Source organism: Hemitrygon akajei, chromosome 5, assembly GCF_048418815.1.
Source record: "Hemitrygon akajei chromosome 5, sHemAka1.3, whole genome shotgun sequence".
Classification (NCBI taxonomy): domain Eukaryota; kingdom Metazoa; phylum Chordata; class Chondrichthyes; order Myliobatiformes; family Dasyatidae; genus Hemitrygon; species Hemitrygon akajei.
Window position 1 is genome coordinate 124,276,669 of NC_133128.1, and position 20,615 is coordinate 124,297,283.

The 20,615-nt window shown below is 39.4% G+C and overlaps 1 protein-coding gene across 7 annotated transcripts in view; it reads right to left on the reverse strand.

Annotated features, from left to right (window-relative positions):
* Positions 1-20,615, reverse strand: part of pcnt (pericentrin) — a 215,085-nt gene that overhangs the window by 103,292 nt on the left and 91,178 nt on the right. For all 7 annotated transcript variants that reach the window (XM_073046383.1, XM_073046379.1, XM_073046380.1 and 4 more), the window contains exons 24-28: positions 19,765-19,895; positions 7,854-8,074; positions 5,216-5,430; positions 1,526-1,688; positions 26-232 (exon numbers count right to left, since the gene is read on the reverse strand). In XM_073046383.1, coding sequence (XP_072902484.1) covers positions 26-232; positions 1,526-1,688; positions 5,216-5,430; positions 7,854-8,074; positions 19,765-19,895 — 937 coding nt within the window. The remainder of the gene's footprint in view (positions 1-25; positions 233-1,525; positions 1,689-5,215; positions 5,431-7,853; positions 8,075-19,764; positions 19,896-20,615) is intronic.

Consider the following 20,615-nt stretch of genomic DNA (forward strand, 5'->3'; position numbering starts at 1 on the left):
TCAACAGCCAAAGGATGGTTCTTACCACGCTCTACTTCACTGCCAGCCATGACTTGTTTCTGGCGCAGTAGCAGATCACGTTCCTCACACAGCTGAAGGTTCTCTTGGTTGAGTTCATGAAGTTGTTTGCCTAGGAGTTCTACCTGTACGGCCAAGTGCTGTTCTGATTCTTCCTTCTTCTGCAAAGCTTCTTCTAGCAGTGCTTTCTCGGCAACATACCCGTCAATCAGACCTAGAGGAATAACAGAAAGGATCTAAGCAAGCCAGGATTGAATAAATAAAATCATTAGAAATTATGGCGGGTGAAATGCTTTTAAAATGGAGAAAGTTTTTCCATTACCTTTTTTTAAATCAAAAAGGAAAAAAACATACAATTAGGAAAAGAAATTGATAAAGAAGATGAGAAGGATTCAAACAACAATAAATAAATGTATAAGAGAAATGGATTCAACTTTTAAAAATTTAACATACTTGTCACTTTCTTGGTATAATTATCTGTATAGTAAGTAGAAAGCTCCAGTTTGATGAAAATGCTGCAAAGTGTTAACGAAGGACAGAGCCATTACCCTAATGCAAGTGATTTCTGTACCACCACTTTTCTGACTGGCACCAAAATAAAATCATACGCCTGATGAATTTACTTACCATCTTTAAAACAATTTAACTACCATTTATTCCAATTTTTTGGATGGGCCACCAACTGGATACAACAGCTTAAAGATTTCAACAGCTTTTTCATCTTGGTCTGTCTAACTATTGCCAATATTTGCCTCTGCTGTCTGTGACATGAGCAGTAAAGTCAGGAGAGAGCATTTTTTTGGCATAAATTAAATGAGATTCTGAATCCCAGTCCAGAAAAGCTGGGTGAATGTTTGAGAAATATAAATGCCAATTTGTTGAGGGTTTGAGTTTTGCAGATTTCAAAAGAATACATAAGCTGCTGGAGACCCTGCATTTCCATTTTTATCCTCCCTTCACAAATCTTATTCCATGCTACTGCCAACATATACAATTTCTAGGGAATATGTTTCATTAGCCAATTAGCATGGAATTTAAAATGCATTCTAAACTGAAATAACCTGGATCAAAGTTCAAAATAAATGTACTATCAAAGTGTGTGTGTGTATATATATATATATATATATCAACATATACTACCCTAACATTTGCTTCCTTGCAAGCATTCACAGTAAACAAAAGTACAATAGAATCAATGAAAAACTGCACGTCATATATACGGCATCTATTGAGAAAGCAGAAATAAATAAGGAAATAAAATGTGTAACAACAATAATAATTTGGAGAATTCAAACTGCAGAATAAGAAAGTTGCCAACTTTGAACTCTGAATTCAATCAAATACTCAACATTAATCTGGGACAAACAAATTTAGTTCCATTAGTTATTCAATAGTAAAGAAAAAGCATGCATTCAAAATACACATTCAAACACAAGATTTTAAAAATTCCGTTCTCCATTCTTGTAGCAACAATCTTACACAATGTTTCTCATATTCACAATCTTACCTTCAGCTTTGTGGAGCTCCAATACCAGTTCATTCTTTGCCTCAGATTCACAATTGAGATGTTCTATCAATTTTTGGTGCTGTTTGCCAATTAGCTCCACAGTGTCTATGCTTTGAGGCATGAAACCTTCTTCATGTTCTTGGATCCTATAATTTTGCATCAACTGTACCAGAACAGATGTATCAAATTAACAAAAGGCAAATGCTGAACATTAACTTATTAAAAGGCAATGTCTGGCACAGGTTTCCACAGTATCACACTAAGTCTAAATCCAACAGGAAGTTGAAATAATTTTCTTCCTAATAATTCTTAAATTGTTAATACAGTTTATTTCAGTGTCTTGTAGAGCCTAGCTTACGGACCTATCCAAAATTTGGCATTGTAAAAAAGTAATCTGGCAATCTGAATCTAGGGAAATAGAACACAGAACTGTCCCTATGGCCCACAATGTTGAGTCGAACCAAATAAATTAGTAATCAAATACCCAGCTAAACTAATCCTTTATACCTACACAATATCCATATCCTTCCATTTTCCTCACATTCATGTGCCCATCTAAATGTCTCTTAGAAGTTCCTAATGTTTCTGCCTCAACCCTCATCTCAGGCAGCACATTTTAGGCATCCCCCCACTCTGTAAAAAACTTGTCCCTCACATCTCCTTTAAAATAGCCATCTCTCACCTTAAATGCACGCCCACTATATTAGACATTTCAACCCTGGGGGAAAAGATACTGTCTACTCTATCTATGCGTCTCAATCCTATAAACCTCTATCAGATCAGCCCCCAGCCTCTGCTACTCCAGAGAAAATAACTCAAATTTGTTCAACCTCCTTTTGTAGCACATGTCCTCTAGTTCTGACAGCACCTTGGTAAACCTCTTCTGTACCTTCTCCAAAGTTATGACATCCTTCCTACCTGGCTATCTAGGAAGTGGCAATGGTAGTCTGGATATAAATTCCTCAGAAACTGAATGCTGGCAAATGATGGGATTAGTGTATGCTACCTGAGAATATTTCCTATTCGAGATATCTGGCTGCGTTTGCAATTTAGCTGACTGAAGTGGTCGAGAGTTGTATCATATAAAACTGATTATCATGAGGTGATGAGTTAACAGGTATCATGCAGCAGAATGCTAGAGAATGAAATTATTGTCCATGTCACTGGTCTAGGAATGCGAGAAAAAAGTCAAGTATTTTCTGTGGAAAAAATAACCACATTTTAGACCCTTGCCTCAGACTGGAGGCAATGAGAAATAATGCTAGGAAGAGAAACAATTAATGCCTCAAAGACAGTCAAAGTTAATGCATTTATCAGAACTGGGAAAAAAGTGCAAACTATAGCACTGGACGTGGAGGAAAGATGGGATAGAACAAAAGGGAACATGATTCAGCAAGAAGGAAAATGTGTCCGGAACGAACCAATTAGAACCTTTTGCAGCCATTTACAAAGTCTCACCTTTGGAGCATATGCACAACTTCTCCACACCATAGCTGACAGAACCCTTGACCACATCTCATTTATATCCTGCAACTCCTTTCTCAATCCTACTCCTCCTAAACAGAACTCCCTGGCCCCTCTCCTTTCAACATACAACTGCTGCATTCAAAGGACCACACTTCACGATTTCTGCCACTTCTAATCAAAGAATTGTGTCCTTTGTAACTCATTGTCTGCTCTTCTGCCCTCAAAGACCATGATGGCACTTCCCTAGATTACTATGAGAGATGCCATACTTGTCCTTTAATCATCCAGGGAACCAAACAGTCCTTCCAGATGAAGCAAAATTTCACTTGCAATCTAACGTACTACATTCAGCCTTCACAAGGCTGAATTGATCTTTTCACCCACAGCTATGCTGCCCACTGGATGTCTTTCTTTTGTTTCTCGTGTCATTCTCTGTAAACTCTAGACAGTTGTGTCTGAAAATCCTGGGAGTTCAGCAGTTTCTGAGATACTCAAAACACCCAGTCCAGTACCAACAATCACTCCACAGTCAAAGTCAGATCATTTTTCTTCCCCATTCTGATGTTTGATCTGAACAACAAATGAACCTTTTGACCATGTCTGCATGTTTTCATGCATTGAGTTGCTGCCACATGATTGGCTGATTAGATATTTGTATTAAAGAGCAGGTTTACAGGTGAACTTTATAAATTGGCCACTAAATATATATTTAGTGTATATATAATTATCTGGATAGACAGGGTCTGATTAGGAACAGTCAACATGGATTTGTGCGTGGAAGGTCATGTTTGACAAATCTTACTGAATTTTTTGAAGAGGTTACAAGGAAAGTTGATGAGGGTAAAGCAGTGGATGTTGTCAATATGGACTTCAGTAAGGCCTTTGACAAGGTTCTGCATGGAAGGTTAGTTAGGAAGGTTCAATCATTAGGTATTAATATTGAAGTAGTAAAATGGATTCAACATTGGCTGGATGGGAAATGCCAGGGAGTAGTGGTGGATAACTGTTTGTCAGGTTGGAGGCCGGTGACCAGTGGTGTGCCTCAGGGATCTGTACTGGGTCCAATGTTGTTTGTCATATACATTAATGATCTGGGTGATGGGGTGGTAAATTGGATTAGTAAGTATGCAGATGATACTAAGATAGGTGGTGTTGTGGATAATGAAGTAGGTTTTCAAAGATTGCAGAGAGGTTTAGGCCAGTTAGAAGAGTGGGCTGAAAGATGGCAGATGGAGTTTAATGCTGATAAGTGTGAGGTGCTACATTTTGGTAGGACTAATCAAAATAGGACACACATGGTAAATGGTAGGTCATTGAGGAATGCAGTAGAACAGAGTGATCTAGGAATAATAGTGCATAGTTCCCTGAAGGTGGAATCTTATGTGGATAGGGTGGTGAAGAAAGCTTTTGATATGCTGGCCTTTATAAATCAGAGCATTGAGTATAGGAGTTGGGATGTAATGTTAAAATTGTAAAAGGCATTGGTGAGGCCAAATTTGGAATACCATGTACAGTTTTGGTCACCGAATTATAGGAAAGATGTCAACAAAATAGAGAGAGTACAGAGGAGATTTACTAGAATGTTACCTGGGTTTCAGCACCTAAGTTACAGAGAAAGGTTGAACAAGTTAGGTCATTATTCTTTGGAGCATATAAGGTTGAGGGGGTACTTGATAGAGGTATTTAAAATTATGAGGGAGATAGATAGAGTTGACGTGGATAGGCTTTTTCCATTGACAGTAGGGGAGATTCAAACAAGAGGACATGAGTTGAGAGTTAAGGGGCAAAAGTTTAGGGGCAACATGAGGGGGAACTTCTTTACTCAGAGTGGTAGTTGTGTGGAACGAGCTTCCAGTAGAAGCGGTAGAGGCAGGTTCCATATTGTCATTCAAAAAAAATTGGATAGGTATATGGACAGGAAAGGAATGGAGAGTTATGGGCTGAGGTCGGTGGGACTAGGTGAGAGTAAGCATTCGGCACGGACTAGAAGGGCCGAGATGGCCTGTTTCCGTGCTGTAATTGTTATATGGTTATAAATGCATATAAACTGCTCATTAGAACATGCCTCAAGGAATTTTCCATACAAGAGAGAAGGGATGATTCAGTTACTGAATATATTCAAGATAGAATTGGCTGGATTATTCTAATATTAAAGGAATAAGGAAAAGGGAGTTATTGAATAAAAGAGGCCCTGAGGTGACAGATCAACTGAACAATACTCACTTGTCTTGTGGACATGGTGACCAACTCCAGCAATTTTTCCACAGCAGCATGCAAACGCCCACACGTGCTGAGTATCAGCTCCTCATTTTCATGCCCAACATCAGGCCCGGCGAACATGCTTTCTGACAGCCACTGAGAAAGCTCCAATTGTTCATCTGTCAATGCTGACCATAAGCTGGTGTCCACAGTACTTTCGTGACTGGTGTTCAGATTACCTAAAAAGTACAAAAGGAATGAAAGGAAAAGTGCAGCTGGCTGTCCACAATCTATACTATACAGTCGGCCCTCCTTATCCGCGAGTTCCGCATGCGCGAATTCAACCAACCACGAAGCAAGAAAACCCGGAAGTGCTCTTCCAGCACTCGTTGTTCGAACAGTGTTCGCCTCGCGTCTGACTCATTTGCAAATTATACGTGAAAAAGCTCTTAGTCTCTATGAGCACTACTGTGACGGGGTTGATGAGAACGAGGGAAGAGAGTTTAAGGCTAGTAAGGGATGGCTGGCTGGCTGGCTATATATAAGCGCTACAGCCTCAAGAACATAAAGATCACGGGAGAATCGGCATCGGCTAATGCCAAGGCCACAGCAGCGTTCCCAGAGGAGCTCAAGAAACTCATAGAAGAGAAAGGCTACCTTGCAAGATTTATTTGATGATGCAAAGAAAAAAGAAGAGACAGCTTCCTATAACAATGTTTCTAACTAAAGCATCTGCAATTCTGAAGTCGTGACGTTCAACACTTGAAGATCCTCAGCCCTCAACCTCCACAGTTCCTGACTTTAGTGTTATTGAGCCTCCTCCAAAGCGTCCTTATTGCCTAAACAAGACAGTGTAACAACTACTGTACAGGTATTACAAGATTTACTCGTTGTTTGATCATTGTCCGCCTCGCGTCTCGTTCATTCACTGCTTGTGTTGTGAGCGAGAGGAACATGTAGTTATTTTTCTTGTCAATATTCCCTAAACATTACAGTGTACCAACTATTTACATAGCATTTCCATTATATTAGATATTATAAGTAATCTAGAGACGATTTAAAGTATATGGGAGGACATGCGTAGGTTATATGCAAATACTACACCATTTTATATAAGGGACTTGAGCATCCGTGCTTTTTTGGTATCCGCAGGAGATCCCGGAACCAATCCCTCGCGGATAAGGAGGGCTGACTGTATATTCTCTGTAATTCTACTCAAACTCAACTACAGCCTTAGATATCAAGGTTTATAGATTATGCTTGGTTCAAGGAAAATAGGAATTATAGACTTCATAAGACTATAAGATATAGGAGCAGAATTTGGCCATCTGGCCCATCGAGTCTATTCTGCCATTTCATCATGGCTGATCAAATTTTCATTTCTGTACCAATGCCCTGATCAATCAAGAATCTATCAACCTCTGCCTTAAATATAGCCTATGATTTGGCCTCCACAGCCACCTGCAGCAACAAATTTCACCATTCACTCGCTAAAGAAATTCCTCCTCATCTCTGCTCTAAAAGGATGCCCCTCTATTCTGAGGCTGTGTCTTCTGGTCTTAGACTCTCCCACCATAGGAAACATCCTCTCCACATCCACTCTATCAAGGCCTTTCACCATTCAATGGGTTTCAATGAGGTCACCCCTCATTCTTCTGAATTTGTGAGTAGAGGCCTAGATCCATTAATACTTTTCATATGACAAGCCATTGAATCCTGAAATAATTTTTGTGAACCTTCCTTGAACCTTCTCCAATTTCAGCACATCCTAAGATAAGGGGCCCAAAACTGCTTACAATGCTCAAAGCGAGGCCTCACCAGTGCATTATAAAGTCTCAACATTACATCCTTGCTTTTATATTCTAGTCTTGAAATTAATGCTACCATTGCAAGTACTTCTTGTAGCCTCTCTACTTCTCAAAACTACCTGCACGTCTCACCTATCTTCATATTTTCTGCAAACTTTGCAATGAAGCTATCAATCCCATCATCGACATATAATGTAAAAAGAATCAGTCCCTACATAAACCCCTGTGGAACACCACTAGTCACCGGCAGCTAGCCAGAAAAGGCTCCCTTTATTTCCAATCTTTGCCTCCTGCCAATCAGCCACTGCTTTATCCATACTAGAATCTTTCCTGTAATACCACAGGCTCATAGCTTGTTAAGCAGTCTCATGTGTGGCACCTTGTCAAAGGCCTTCTGAAAATCCAAGTATACAACATCTACTGATTCTGCTTTGTCTATCCTGCTTGTTATTTCTTCAAGAATTCCAGATTTGTCAAGCAAGATTTTCCCTCGAGGAAACCATGCTGACTATGGCCTATTTTATCAAGTGCCTCCAAGTACTCTGAAACCTCATCCTTTACAATCAACTCCAACATCTGTTCATCAGGATAGGCAAAGCAGATCTGCTGCTTCTGAGCTCCGGTGGCCCGTACACACATGACCTCTGTGTGGAGTTTGCACATTCTCCCCATGACTGTACGTTCCCTCCCATAACCCAGTAATTGACGGTCCATTAGACTGACCTAGCATGCTGGTAAGTGGTAGTATCTGGGAAATAAAATGGAATTAGTGTAAATAGGTGCTCAATGACTGGAATGGACTCAATATGGCAAAGGGCTATTTCTGTATGTTATGGGCAAACTAGCAGGTATACCTTTGTCATTTTCCAGCAAGACTTTTGTTTTCATCCATGGAGCTCTGCCTCTGGCTCCTGCCAGACTCTGATTATTTCGTTCATCCACTGAATTCCCAGGCTGCCCACTAATTAGGCACTGTTCAATTTGCTTATTGATCATATCTTCTGAAGAAAATGTCATTCTCACCACCTCCGAAAACAGCCTCAACAATCGCTCATGAGAAATCTCCAGGTTTCTCCTAAGTGGTAACAAAAGACACCAATTTACTATAAAGGCTAATGAAAGTACTTCAAATATATTACACACTGGAGTGTTAGCTTTGTCTACATCATCAGAAGTTAATTCAACATTGTTCCCGATAGTAATAACTCTGTGTTAGATGCTCCAAAAACCTTAGTTCCTGTATAAACGTAGCCAAAGGCTGCAACAGAGCAGAGTTCAATCTTTTCAGGCATTAAGCAGTAATTTTTATACTATGGTTAATTAGATATACAGATAGTTGAGATCAGCTGGCATCTTCTCAGTACAGGCAAGACATTGGATAAACTCATTAAGGCAAAAGGAAATCTGAATCCGACTTCAGAATAAGAAGCAATAAAAAAACTTAAAGATATTACAATTCACTACCTGAGATTCAAATGGAGAATATTTACACCAGGTTATTTATTTGGCCCTGTAAGAGCAACAATAAAATAAATTATGGAGCATATATTTCTGAGTGGAGCAAAACCATGAAGGAAGCAAAATTAAAGCATAATCCTACTATCAAAGACCAAACTGAAAATGGTAGGAAGAATAAATCAGGAAGCACCTTAAAGTACAGCGCCGAAAATCCCTCGTCACAACTAAGAAAGGCTTTGAAATAACTGCTGCAGAAAAGGAGAAGAGAGCCAAAGGGAATGTTTGAAACTGGTGAAGACAAAGGCAGACTGGTGTTGACAAAACAGGATAGTGAAAGCTTGCTAACCACAACAGATCCATTTGGAAGTGATGCAAGAAAAAGATAAACAAAAAAGCAGAGAGAAAAACCAACAGATACATAATCCCAAAGAATGGTTGGTTTACTGGTTGCCATAAATTTTCTTTTGATGTATAAATGGCAGAAGAATCAAAGGGTGGAGGGGGTTTGATGGGCAGGTTGGAGAGAGAAAAAGTTGCAGGATTACAGGAAAATAAGAGGGTGTCATGGGACAAATCGGATGGATCTGCTGGGAACTGGCAGGGACAATAGCCATCTTCAGTGCTACAATAAGATAGAACAATAGTTCAAGTCAGAACCTATGGAGAGAAAAGATGACATTACAGGATGATGACCTTCCATAAGAAGTGGGCCAATCTGACAAAATCTTGAAAAGTGTATTACTCAAAATACTCAACAATGAATTTGATTCTTGAAGCTGTAAAATATCCAGCCAGAAGATGATAACGATTTCTGTCACTTTTGTTGTGATTTACTGGAACAATGTAAGAGTCCAAAGGTCCAAAGTCCAAAGGTCAGAGTAGTATGAAGGACAGGCAGCTGGAAACTCAAGAGTTACCTCTGCGGTACAAAAGGTGGTATTCCACAAAGCAGCATGATCCCTCAATTGTTTCCAGTATTTCCTGCTGTTAGTTCAGACCTCTTAGCATCTATAATTCTTTGCTTTACACCTTCAGTTTTTTTTTGTTTTGAAAACCTGCAGTAACTTATTTTGAGGAACCCACATGAATATGCACTTTAATAGACACACTTGTACATCTGCTCATTAATGTAAATATCAAATCAGTTGATCATGTGGCAGCAACTTAATGCATAAAAGCATGCAGACATGGTCACAAGGTTCAGTTCAAACATCAGAACAGGGAAGAAATGCAATCTAAGTGACTTTCACCATGGAATGATTGTTGGTGCCAGACAGAGTTGTTTCAGTAGCTTAGAAACTGCTGATCTCCTGGGATTATCCACGCACAACAGTCTCTACCGTTTACAGAGAATGGCACAAGAGCAGTGAGTAGAGGTTCTGTGGGCAAAAATGTCTTCTTTATCAGAGAGCTCAGAGCAGAATGGACAGACTAGTTACAATAGATGTTCAGAACAGCATCTCTGAATGTGGGTGGGTACCTCGAATCTTGAAGTGGGTGGGCTACAGCAGAGAAGACCATGAACGTACACTCAATGGCCATATTATTAGGTACCTCCTGTACCTAATAAAATGGCCACTGAGTATGGAAACATTTGAAACAGAACACAGCATTCAAAAATTATAAAATGCAGCTCCAATCCCAATCAAAGATCTTAACAATGCTTCTATCCAAGGAACACAGGAAGGGGTTCAAAAACACAAACTGCAGATGAATATCTGAAATAAATCAAAAAAGTTCTAGAAGCACTGAAAAAAAAACAATCAGAAAGCATCTCTGATCTGGAAAGTTAAATCACATAAGATCCAGGATGAGTTAGACACTTGGATGGCCTCATGATAAGAATCAGAGGATAATAGTGGAGAGTTGTTTTTCAGATTGGAGGCCTGTGACCAGTGGTGTGCCGCAGGGATCAATGTTGATCCTGTTGTTTGTCTTGTATATTAATGATTTGGATGAGAACAAAGATAGCATATTCAGATAGTTTGAGAATCATCTAAAATAGATGGCATAGTGGTTGTCTAGAATATACAGGATTTAGATCAACTGGGAAAGTAGGTAGAAGTAATTTGAATCAGGCAATTGTGGTGATGCATACACAACGAATAGTAGTGCCCTGTGGAGCATTGTAGAACAGACAGACCTAGGAGAATAAATGTACAGTTCCTGAAAAGTGATGACATGGTTAGACAAGCTGGTAAATAAGGCATGGTACAGGGTATTGAGTACAAGAGCTGAGATAGCATGTTATAGCCATTCAAGATGTTGGTGAGACTACACTTGGAAACTGTGTGCAGTTCTAGTCACCAAGCACAGGAAGAATGTCATTAAGCTGGAGAGCGTGCAGGAATGTTTCACAATGATATTGCTGAGAGTGGATGGGCTAGAACTGTTCTCCCTGGAGTGAAGGAGGTTGAGGGGTGATTTTAAACAGAATTATAAAATCATAATGGCAGAAATGTCAGAAATAGTCTTTTCCCCCTGAGTAGGGGAGTCTAAAAAAAAGGCATGGGTTGTAGGTTAAGAGGGGAAAGGTTTAATGGTGACCTATGAAAATTATTCCACACAAAAGAATATGCGTGAATGCAATGAGGAGTCAGAAGACGTGGTAAAAGACAGCATTGCAGCACTTAAAAGATGTGTTAAACATTTAGGGATCTGGACCAAATGCAGGCAAATGGGACTAGCTCAGGTAGACATCTCGGTCAGCAATGCCAAAATGCACAAAGGGCCTGTTTCAATTTTACAGGGCATTGACCTCAATCACATTTTAAGTTACAAATGTAGGAGGAATGCAAGAACAAAAGACCATAAGATATAAGAACAAAATTAGGCCAATATGTGATGTCTGTGGTAAGATGGAGAAAAGGAGAGACCAAATGAATTACAATGGTAATACTAGCTCAAAAAGGATTAAAAAGGACTGTGAATAAAACACTCAGTGATTCAGGAACAGCTTCTTCCCCTCTGCCATCCGATTCCTAAATGGACATTGAAGCTTTGGACACTACCTCACTTTTTTTAATATACAGTATTTCTGGGTTTTTTTGCACATTAAAAAAAATTATTTAATATACATAATTGTTTTACTTGTTTACTTTTTATTGTTTTATTTTACTATTATTTTTCTCTCTCTGCTAGATTATGTATTGCATTGAACTGCTGCTGCTAAGTTAACAAATTTCACATCACATACCAGTGATAATAAACCAGATTCTGATTGCATCTTATAGTCTCAGCTATTACTTATATAGAAACATAGAAACCCTACAGCACAATACAGGCCCTTTGGCCCACAATGCTGTGCCAAACACGTACTTACTTTAGAAAGTACCCAGGATTACCCATAGCCCTCTATTTTTCTAAGCTCCATGTACCTATCCTAGAGTCTCTTAAAAGACCCTATTATATCCCGCTCCACCATCATTGCCAGCAGCCCATTCCATGCACTCACCACTCTCTGCATAAAAAACCTACCCCTGATATCTCGATAACTCATGAAATGAATTGGCTTGGATTCAGTTCTGTGATTATGGAACCTTATGATGAAGCCAAGGTTCATCCTGTTTTCAATGGATAAAAGCTATCTGGATTTGCAGAAGACACGGAGCCAACCACATGTTTCTCCTGCACCTACCTGCATGACTAGTACAGCAAAAGAGAATGGTAACAAATCACAACTTATGCTAAACTGGCTAGCTCCAATTATATCACCAGCTAAATAACTATAAAATAACTATATTTGGCTCATTATTAGTTTTGCCTTCAATATACTATAATTCCAAGCAAACTAATCACCAAACTCCGAGACCAGGGAATCAATACCTCCCGCTGCAATAGGGTCATTGACTTTCTGACCAAAGGACCACACCAGTAAGGACAGGTAGCAACACGGCCGCCATGATTATTCTCAACACTGGTGCCAACAAGTCTGCATCCTCAGCCCCTTTTCTACTCCCTACACACTCTTGACTATGTGGTCTGATTTTACTCTAACTCTATCTACAAGTTTGCAGATGATACCACTATCATGGGTCATATCTCAAATAATGATGACTCATTAGTACATGAAAGAAAGTGAGAGCTTAGTAAGATGCTGTTGTGACAACAATCTTCCTCTCAATTTTGGCCAACAAAAGAGTTATTGCTGACTTCAGGAATAAGGGCAATGCACAAGTTCCTGTCTCTATCAACAGCGCTGAGGTCAAGAGGGTTGAGAGCTTTGAGTTTCCAGGACATCACCAATAACCGGTCCTGCCAACCACAGGGGTGCTATGGTTAAGAAAGGTTAAAAAAAAACAATGCCTCTACTTCATCAGGATGCATGTCTTCATCGATACTGATCAGCTTTTATTGATACATCCTACTATATTTAGTGCACTACAGCTTGCTCTGCCCACAATCTCACAAAGCCCGTAGAGAGTTGTGAACACAGCTCAGCACATCATGAAAACCTGCTGCCCCTCCATGGTCTATATTTCTTACTGCCTCAGCAAAGTAGTCAGAATAATAAAAGACCCCAGCTCCCCCCAGATATTCTCTCTTTTCTTCTCTCCCATTGGGCAGAAGCTACAAAAGCCTGAAAGCACGTGCCACTAGGCTCAAAGATAGCATTCATCCTACCGTTAGAAGACAACTAAATGGTTTCCTGTGCAATAAAATGGACTACTGGGGTCTTCCGGTAAGATGGCGATTGTTTAGCTGCTCCGAACTTTTGTTCCGTTACTGTCGCTATCTTTGCACTAAATGTCTCTATTTTTTAAACCTTAGTTAGGAATTTTTTCGGTATCTCTTACTTGCCTGTGAACATATCTAACTTACAATGTCTAGCAAGAGTTCTAAATCTGGGAGAAAGGAAGTTCCGGCTCTTTCAGACGAGACCCTGGCTGCGCTCGGAAAGCTCCGAGACGAAATTTTAAAGGAATTTAAAACCGCTTTCAAACAGTTGGAAGACAAACTGGATCGGATCAACGATAAAGTGGACAAGCATGCCGAACACCTATCTCGCATTGATTCGACTTCTGAAGATTTAGAAAGTCGTGTTCGATACTTAGAGACTCTCTGTTCCAGCTTAGAGGAAAAATGTAACAAACTCCTTTCCAAAATGGTGGATCTCAAAAATCACAGCAGACGCTGCAATCTTAGAATTCTTGGATTGCCAGAGGCGACCGAACATGGACCAACTGTGAAGTTTTTCGCCAAGTTTCTCTGTGAGATATCCGGGAAAGATTTGCTTCCGAACCCGCCTGAGCTCGAACGGGCACACAGAGTCTACGTTCCCCCCAGAATTCTGGGCTCCCGCCCGCGACCAGTAATCTTGTGCTTCCACCAATACCAGGTAAAACACAGTCTGATTGTAGAGGCACGTCGCAGGGGGTCTTTTACTTTCCAGGATACAACCATTCGCTTTGTGGAAGATTTTGCACCCCAGACCTTAAAGATGCGCGCTGAGTTTAAAGGTGCAATGAAAGTGCTTTTTGAACGTGGTTTCAAACCCTCTCTTCGTACTCCTGCCGATCTACGAATCAAGCTTAATACTGGAAAATACAAGTGGTTCAAATCAGTGAAAGAAGCTGAAGCATTTGTGGCAAGTCTTCCAGCTATCCAGTCATCTTCGGAATCTGATCGGACCTCCTAAAATGGTGGATAAGTACTCCTCGTAGTAAAATTACTTTTTCTGGACTCAGACTTTACTTGAATCACTCAGACATTATTCATTGAAACTCTAAGGGCTGTTGACAATCTCTCCCGGGATTTGGTGTGTGTGTAATCTATTTTTATTCTTGTATAACTTTATCTACAGAGTTCTACAACTGACTCTAACTTGTTTTGGAGGTTCGAAGTCTTTGGTGAAGGCCTCCCTGTTTGTTGGTTCATAGTTTAATTGCTGATTTATTTTCCCCTTTTTTAATATTTATTTATTTATTTATTTTTATTTTTATTTTCTTCACCCCTTTTTTCTAATCTCTGAATTTTTTTCTCTCCTCTCTGTAAATGGTTGATAAATACTCGTCTTGAATTTATAATTTTCCCCTTCCTCTCCTTTTTTTTTTACCTTTTTTTTCCCCTTTCTCTTACTTTATTCTTCTATAATTTTTCACGGGTAGTTTTGGTTTTCTTCCAATTTTCTCTGTATTAAGTTTTATATTTCTGCAGAAGGTGTTCTAATCTGTAGTTATGTTTTCTAGTGCATAAACTAGTTACTATTTGCTATAGTATTTATACGGAACTGTTGTTAATGACACAGATCTGGAAGTTGTATTTGGGTTAATTTTTTGGTAGAGCTAGCTACGTGTTTTGGTAGCCGTCTAGTTTTGGGCTGTGTGGGTGGGGTGATTTTCCAGTTCCAACATCACTCACTGTATTTATTGTTTCTCTTTATTGCTCAGGACATGTATATGTTTTGATTTTACGAATCTATGTTTACATCTCTGCTCCCAGACTGCTATTGTACTGCTTGACTTTTTATATGCCTGCTGCCTTTTATGCATTAGTAATTGATAATGGCTAGTGCACTTAAATTCGTGAGCTGGAATGTAAAGGGATTGAATCGCCCTGTTAAAAGGAGGAAGGTATTCTCACATATCAAACAACTCAAAGCTGACATTGCTTTCCTTCAAGAAACTCATATTCGTTGTTTTGATAACTCCCGGCTTCTGTCAAAGTGGGCGGGTCAGCATTTTCATTCATCCTTTGCCGCTTAAAGCTAGGGGAGTCTCCATTCTTATTAACTCAAATATTCGTTTTGAACTCCATAATAAAATATCTGATACAAATGGCCATTTTATTATTGTTTCTGGTAAACTATATAACACTAAAGTTGCACTAGCAAACCTGTATGCCCCCAACTTTGATGATGTTAACTTTTTTGAACGGTTTTTTTCCTCACTACCAGACTTAAACTCATACTCTCTTATACTGGGTGGTGACTTCAACTGTTGGTTGGATCCTAAACTGGATCGATCGTCCTCTGTTACCAGATCACCTACTAAATCTGCCTTAGCTATCCAATCGTTTCTCTCTAATTTTGGTATCTCTGATATATGGCGTTTCCTCCATCCTACGGAGAGAGATTATTCTTTTTTCTCACATGTTCACCATACTTTCACTAGAATTGACTATTTCTTACTCGATAACCAACTTATCCCATTTGCCCACTCTTGTGACTATCAGAGTATACTGATTTCTGACCTTGCCCCAATTACCCTCTCTCTGAACTTTCCTGGTCTCCCTCAGAGGAATAAACACTGGCGGTTTGATTCAACTTTATTATCGGATGATGATTTTGTAAAATTTATTAAGGATCAGATAACCTTTTATTTTAACACTAATACGTCACCTGAAGTGCCATCCCAGATTGTCTGGGATGCCATGAAAGCATATCTGAGGAGTCAAATAATCTCTTACACAGCAAATCTCAACAGAAGATCCCGTGCAGATCGATCAGACCTCATTAACCAGATTAAAGATTTAGATCAAATATATGCCCAAACTAAGAACCCCGAATTATACAAGAAGCGCGTTGAACTCCAAACTAAATTTAACCTTCTGTCCACTCAACCTGTCGAACGCCAACTTCTCGAAAGCAAGAGTCGCTTTTACATTCATGGGGATAAGTCTGGTAAATTCCTAGCCAATCAGCTGAGGCGTTCCAAAGCCAAACAACATATTACAAAGATCCGGAAGGAGAACGAAGACTTTACATCGGATCATTTAGAAATTAATGACGCATTTAAAAATTTTTATTCTCGGCTTTATTCCTCTGAATCTCTGAATGACAATATCTCTGTTGATCAATTTTTATAGAATCTGAATATCCCCTCACTTTCATCTGATTTCAAAGCCAAACTCAATGCGCCTATATCATCAGAAGAAATATCTTTTGCAATTTCTGCACTGTCCTCAGGGAAATCTCCTGGACCTGATGGGTTCCCTGTAGAATTTTATAAATCATTCTCTTCACTTCTTTCTCCTCAGTTACTTTCAGTATTATCTGACTCATTTAATTACGACAAATTGCCACCCTCTTTCAATGAGGCATCTATTATTCTTCTTTTAAAAAAGGGCAAAGACCCAACAGAGTGTTCCTCGTACAGGCCGATCTCTCTGCTCAATGTTGATGTAAAGATCTTAGCTAAAGTGTTGGCTCATAGATTAGAAACCGTTATTCTCTCCATTATCTCTGATGACCAAACAGGCTTTATTAAAAACCGTCTCCCTTTTTTTAACATTCGGCGTCTATTTAATATCTTATACTCAGCTCCAACTGGGACTCCTGAATGTGTTATTTCCCTCGATGCGGAGAAAGCATTTGATCGTATAGAGTGGAACTACCTTTTTGCAGTCTTAGAAAAATTTGACCTCGGCCAAAGTTTCATCTCTTGGATCCAATTGCTGTACCTGTGTCCTACTGCTTCTGTTTTAACTAATTTTCAGAAATCCCAAGTATTTAATCTCAAACGTGGCACCCGTCAGGGATGCCCCTGAAGTCCCTTTCTCTTTGATTTGGCTATAGAACCTCTGGCGATAGCATTTCGAAACTGTCCTGAATTGACCGGGATTTGGAGAAGGGGTGTTGAGCATAAAGTTTCTCTCTATGCTGATGACTTATTACTCTTTCTCTCAAATCCGGCTACATCCTTACCCCTAATGTTTTCACTTCTTGACCAGTTTAGCCAGATCGCTGGCTATAAACTTAATTTACATAAGAGTGAACTTTTCCCAATTAATAAAGAAGCACAAGAACTAATATTTCGTGATCTCCCTTTTAAAGTAGTCCATAATCAATTTACTTATCTTGGAATTACAGTCACAAGGAAGTTTAAAGATCTCTTTCGTGAAAACTTTGTCAATCTTTCATATGCTATAAAACAGAGTCTGGTACAATGGTCACCTCTATCTATGTCTTTGGTAGGTCGTATTAATGTTGTTAAAATGTATGTTCTCCCCAAATTTTTATACTTATTTCAATCTATCCCAATTTTTATTCCTAAATCTTTTTTTGAGTCCTTAGACTCTATTATTTTGTCATATCTGTGGCAGAATAAGCGCTCTAGAATTAATAAAATCCACCTCCAAAAATCTAAAAAAGAGGGTGGCATGGCTTTACCTAACTTTCGCTTATATTATTGGGCAGCTAATATACGTTGTGCTACCTTCTGGTCTTTCTTCCACGGCCAACCCGAGTGCCCTAACTGGGTGGCGATGGAGTTGAGCTCCACTAAAGAATTATCTATCTCTGCACTTCTTGGCTCTGCACTCCCTAGTAGTCTGCCCAGATCAATAGCTAATCCTCTTGTTAGACACACTTTGCTTATATGGGCTCAGTTCAGGAAATGCTATGGTTTCCAGGGGTTTTCCGTTTCTAGCCCTGTCACACATAATCACCATTTTTTTACCTACTACGTACGATTCAGCATTCCATGTTTGGTATAGGAAGGGCATTAGACATTTTGAAGATCTTTTCATTGATAATCGCTTCGCTTCTTTTCAGCAGCTCTCTGTTAAGTTCAACCTGCCTAACGCTCACTTTTTCAGATATCTCCAAATCCGACACTTTATTGCTCCTTTAATTCCTAACTTTCCTGAAGTGCCTGCGAAAAGTGCTATGGACCTATTTCTTTCCATTAATCCACTAGGTAAAGGTTTAATATCAATTATCCGAGATAAACTAGCAGCCTTACGACGGGCCCCTGTGGATAAAATTAAAATGGCCTGGGAGCAGGATTTAAATATCTCCTTATCCGAGGAGAGCTGGGACTCAGTTCTCAAATCGGTTAACTCAACCTCTCTTTGTGCTCGCCATTGCCTTTTACAGTTTAAGATTGTTCATAGTGCCCATATGTCTAAATCTAAACTATCTCGATTCTACCCTGGCATTAGTCTGCTCTGTGATAAATGCAAGAGGAGCGTGGCCTCTCTCATCCATATGTACTGGGTCTGTCCTAGCTTGGAGAAATTCTGGAACGATGTCTTCACTACATTATCGGGTATTCTGAATCAGCACCTAGAACCTAACCCCTTAATTGCTCTGTTCGGTTTTTGGGGCGAGACAGATTTATGTCTGGGTCCAACCAAATGCCGAATACTATCCTTTGCCTCTCTCCTGGCTAGACGCTTGATCCTCCTTAGATGGAGAGATGTTGCCCCGCCCACTCATGTGCAATGGCTTAACGACATTATGGCCTGCTTGGACCTCAAAAAAATTCATTATTCAGTTCTTAATTCGGATCTAAAGTTCCATAAGGTCTGGGGACCTTTTATCGAGTACTTTCATAACCTTCCTCTTGACTAGGGTTTTTTTTTCTTTTTTTTTCTTCTTTTCGGTCCCTTGCTTTCAGCTCCCTTTTTTTTCTGGTAGTAGGCATTATTATCCTCTGTTGCTAAGTGTATTCACAGTCTGGGAGTTTGACTGCCCTGACTTATATTCTCTATATTGTGTTGTGGTCGGTCTGGAGTTGTTGTTGTTTTTTTCTTGTGTTGTGGGGCTTGGGGAGGACATTAAGCTTACTTGTCTTTAATTTAGGTGCTTTTTTGTTAAATTCTCTTCCTTTGTAGCATATTATTATTGTATGCTTAATTTTGCACTGTATTAATGCTCCTCATTGGGATTTGGGGTTTTTAATTTGTAAAATGTTTTGAAAAACTAATTAAATAAATAAATAGATAGATAGATAGATAGATAGATAGATAGATAGATAGATAGATAGATAGATAGATAGATAGATAGATAGATAGATAGATAGATAGATAGATAGATAGATAAATAGGACTACTGACTTAACAATCTACCTCATTGTGACCTGGTATCCTATTGTCTATCTGCATGCATTTTCTCTGTAATTGTTACATTTTATTCAAGCATTCTGATATTGTCTTATCTTCTACTACCTCAACGTACTGTGTAATGAATAGTACGCAAGCTTTTTACTGTACCTCAATACACATTACAATAGGAAGCCTATCCAGTCATTCACTCAGTCCATATCATGTTGCAGAACCACGATATCATTGTCACAATATGCCCTCCCATCTATTTTCATATCAACAAATCTGGATACTTTACAGTCTGCCCCTCTTCTGGATAATTAAAATAAATCATGAATAATTGCAACCAAGCAGTAAACCTTGGGACACCCACTAGTTGTGTCCTTCCAGCCTTGAAAAACCCATTTATTCTCTTTCTTCTATGCTACAACCAATCTTCAACTCACTGCTAATACACTTCTGACAATACCACGAGCTCTTATTAGGTGACAGCTGGTAAAATGTCTTCTGAAAAAGCCAAGGTAAAAATGCCAAAGTTACCGTTCATTTGTTACTCGTTCAAGGTCTGAGCGCAGCATTGCAACCAGATTGCCTCCTTCTTCATTTTCTCGATCTCGACGCTCCAATAGAGTATCCAGCTCCGAGCTCTTGTCCTGTATTTCTTTCTGCAGCTAAGGAAATAACGAGAAAAACTAAAATGTAAAGACTGCTCACTCAGGTTTTATTTATTTTCACACAAAGAGCAAAAACTACATGAATGAACTGCATTGTGCCTGCATTCAGCACTTTGTTCCACACTCGCACCACCCTCTAAGAAGAGCTCCACATCCCCGCCAGTTTCCCCTGAAATATTTCACTTTTCACTCTACATCCATGATTCTAGTTCTAGTCTCACCCAACCTCAGGGGAAAGAGGCTGTATGTATTCACCCTATCTAACCGTCTCATAATTTTGTATACCTATACAAGATCTTCCTTCATTCTCCTATGCTCCATGGAATGAACTCCTAATCTATTTGACATTTCTCTATAACTGAAGTCCTCTAGTCCTGGTAACATCCTTGTAATTTTTTTCTCTACTCTTCTAAGTTTATTGATACCTTTCCAGTGGGCAGGTGACCAGATTGCATACAGTATTCCAAATTTGGCCATAGAACTTCAACATCTCAACTCCTGTGCTCAATACTTTGATTTATGAAGGCCAAAGTGTCAAAAGCTCTCTTTTATGACCCCCATCTACCCATGACACCACTCTCAAGCAATTATAAATCTATACTCTCAGTTCCCCTTGTTCTCCTGCACACCTCAGTGCCCTGTCATTCACCGGGTAAATCCTATCCTGATTTAGCTATTTCTTATCACAACGGACCATGCCACTATATAAAAAAAATG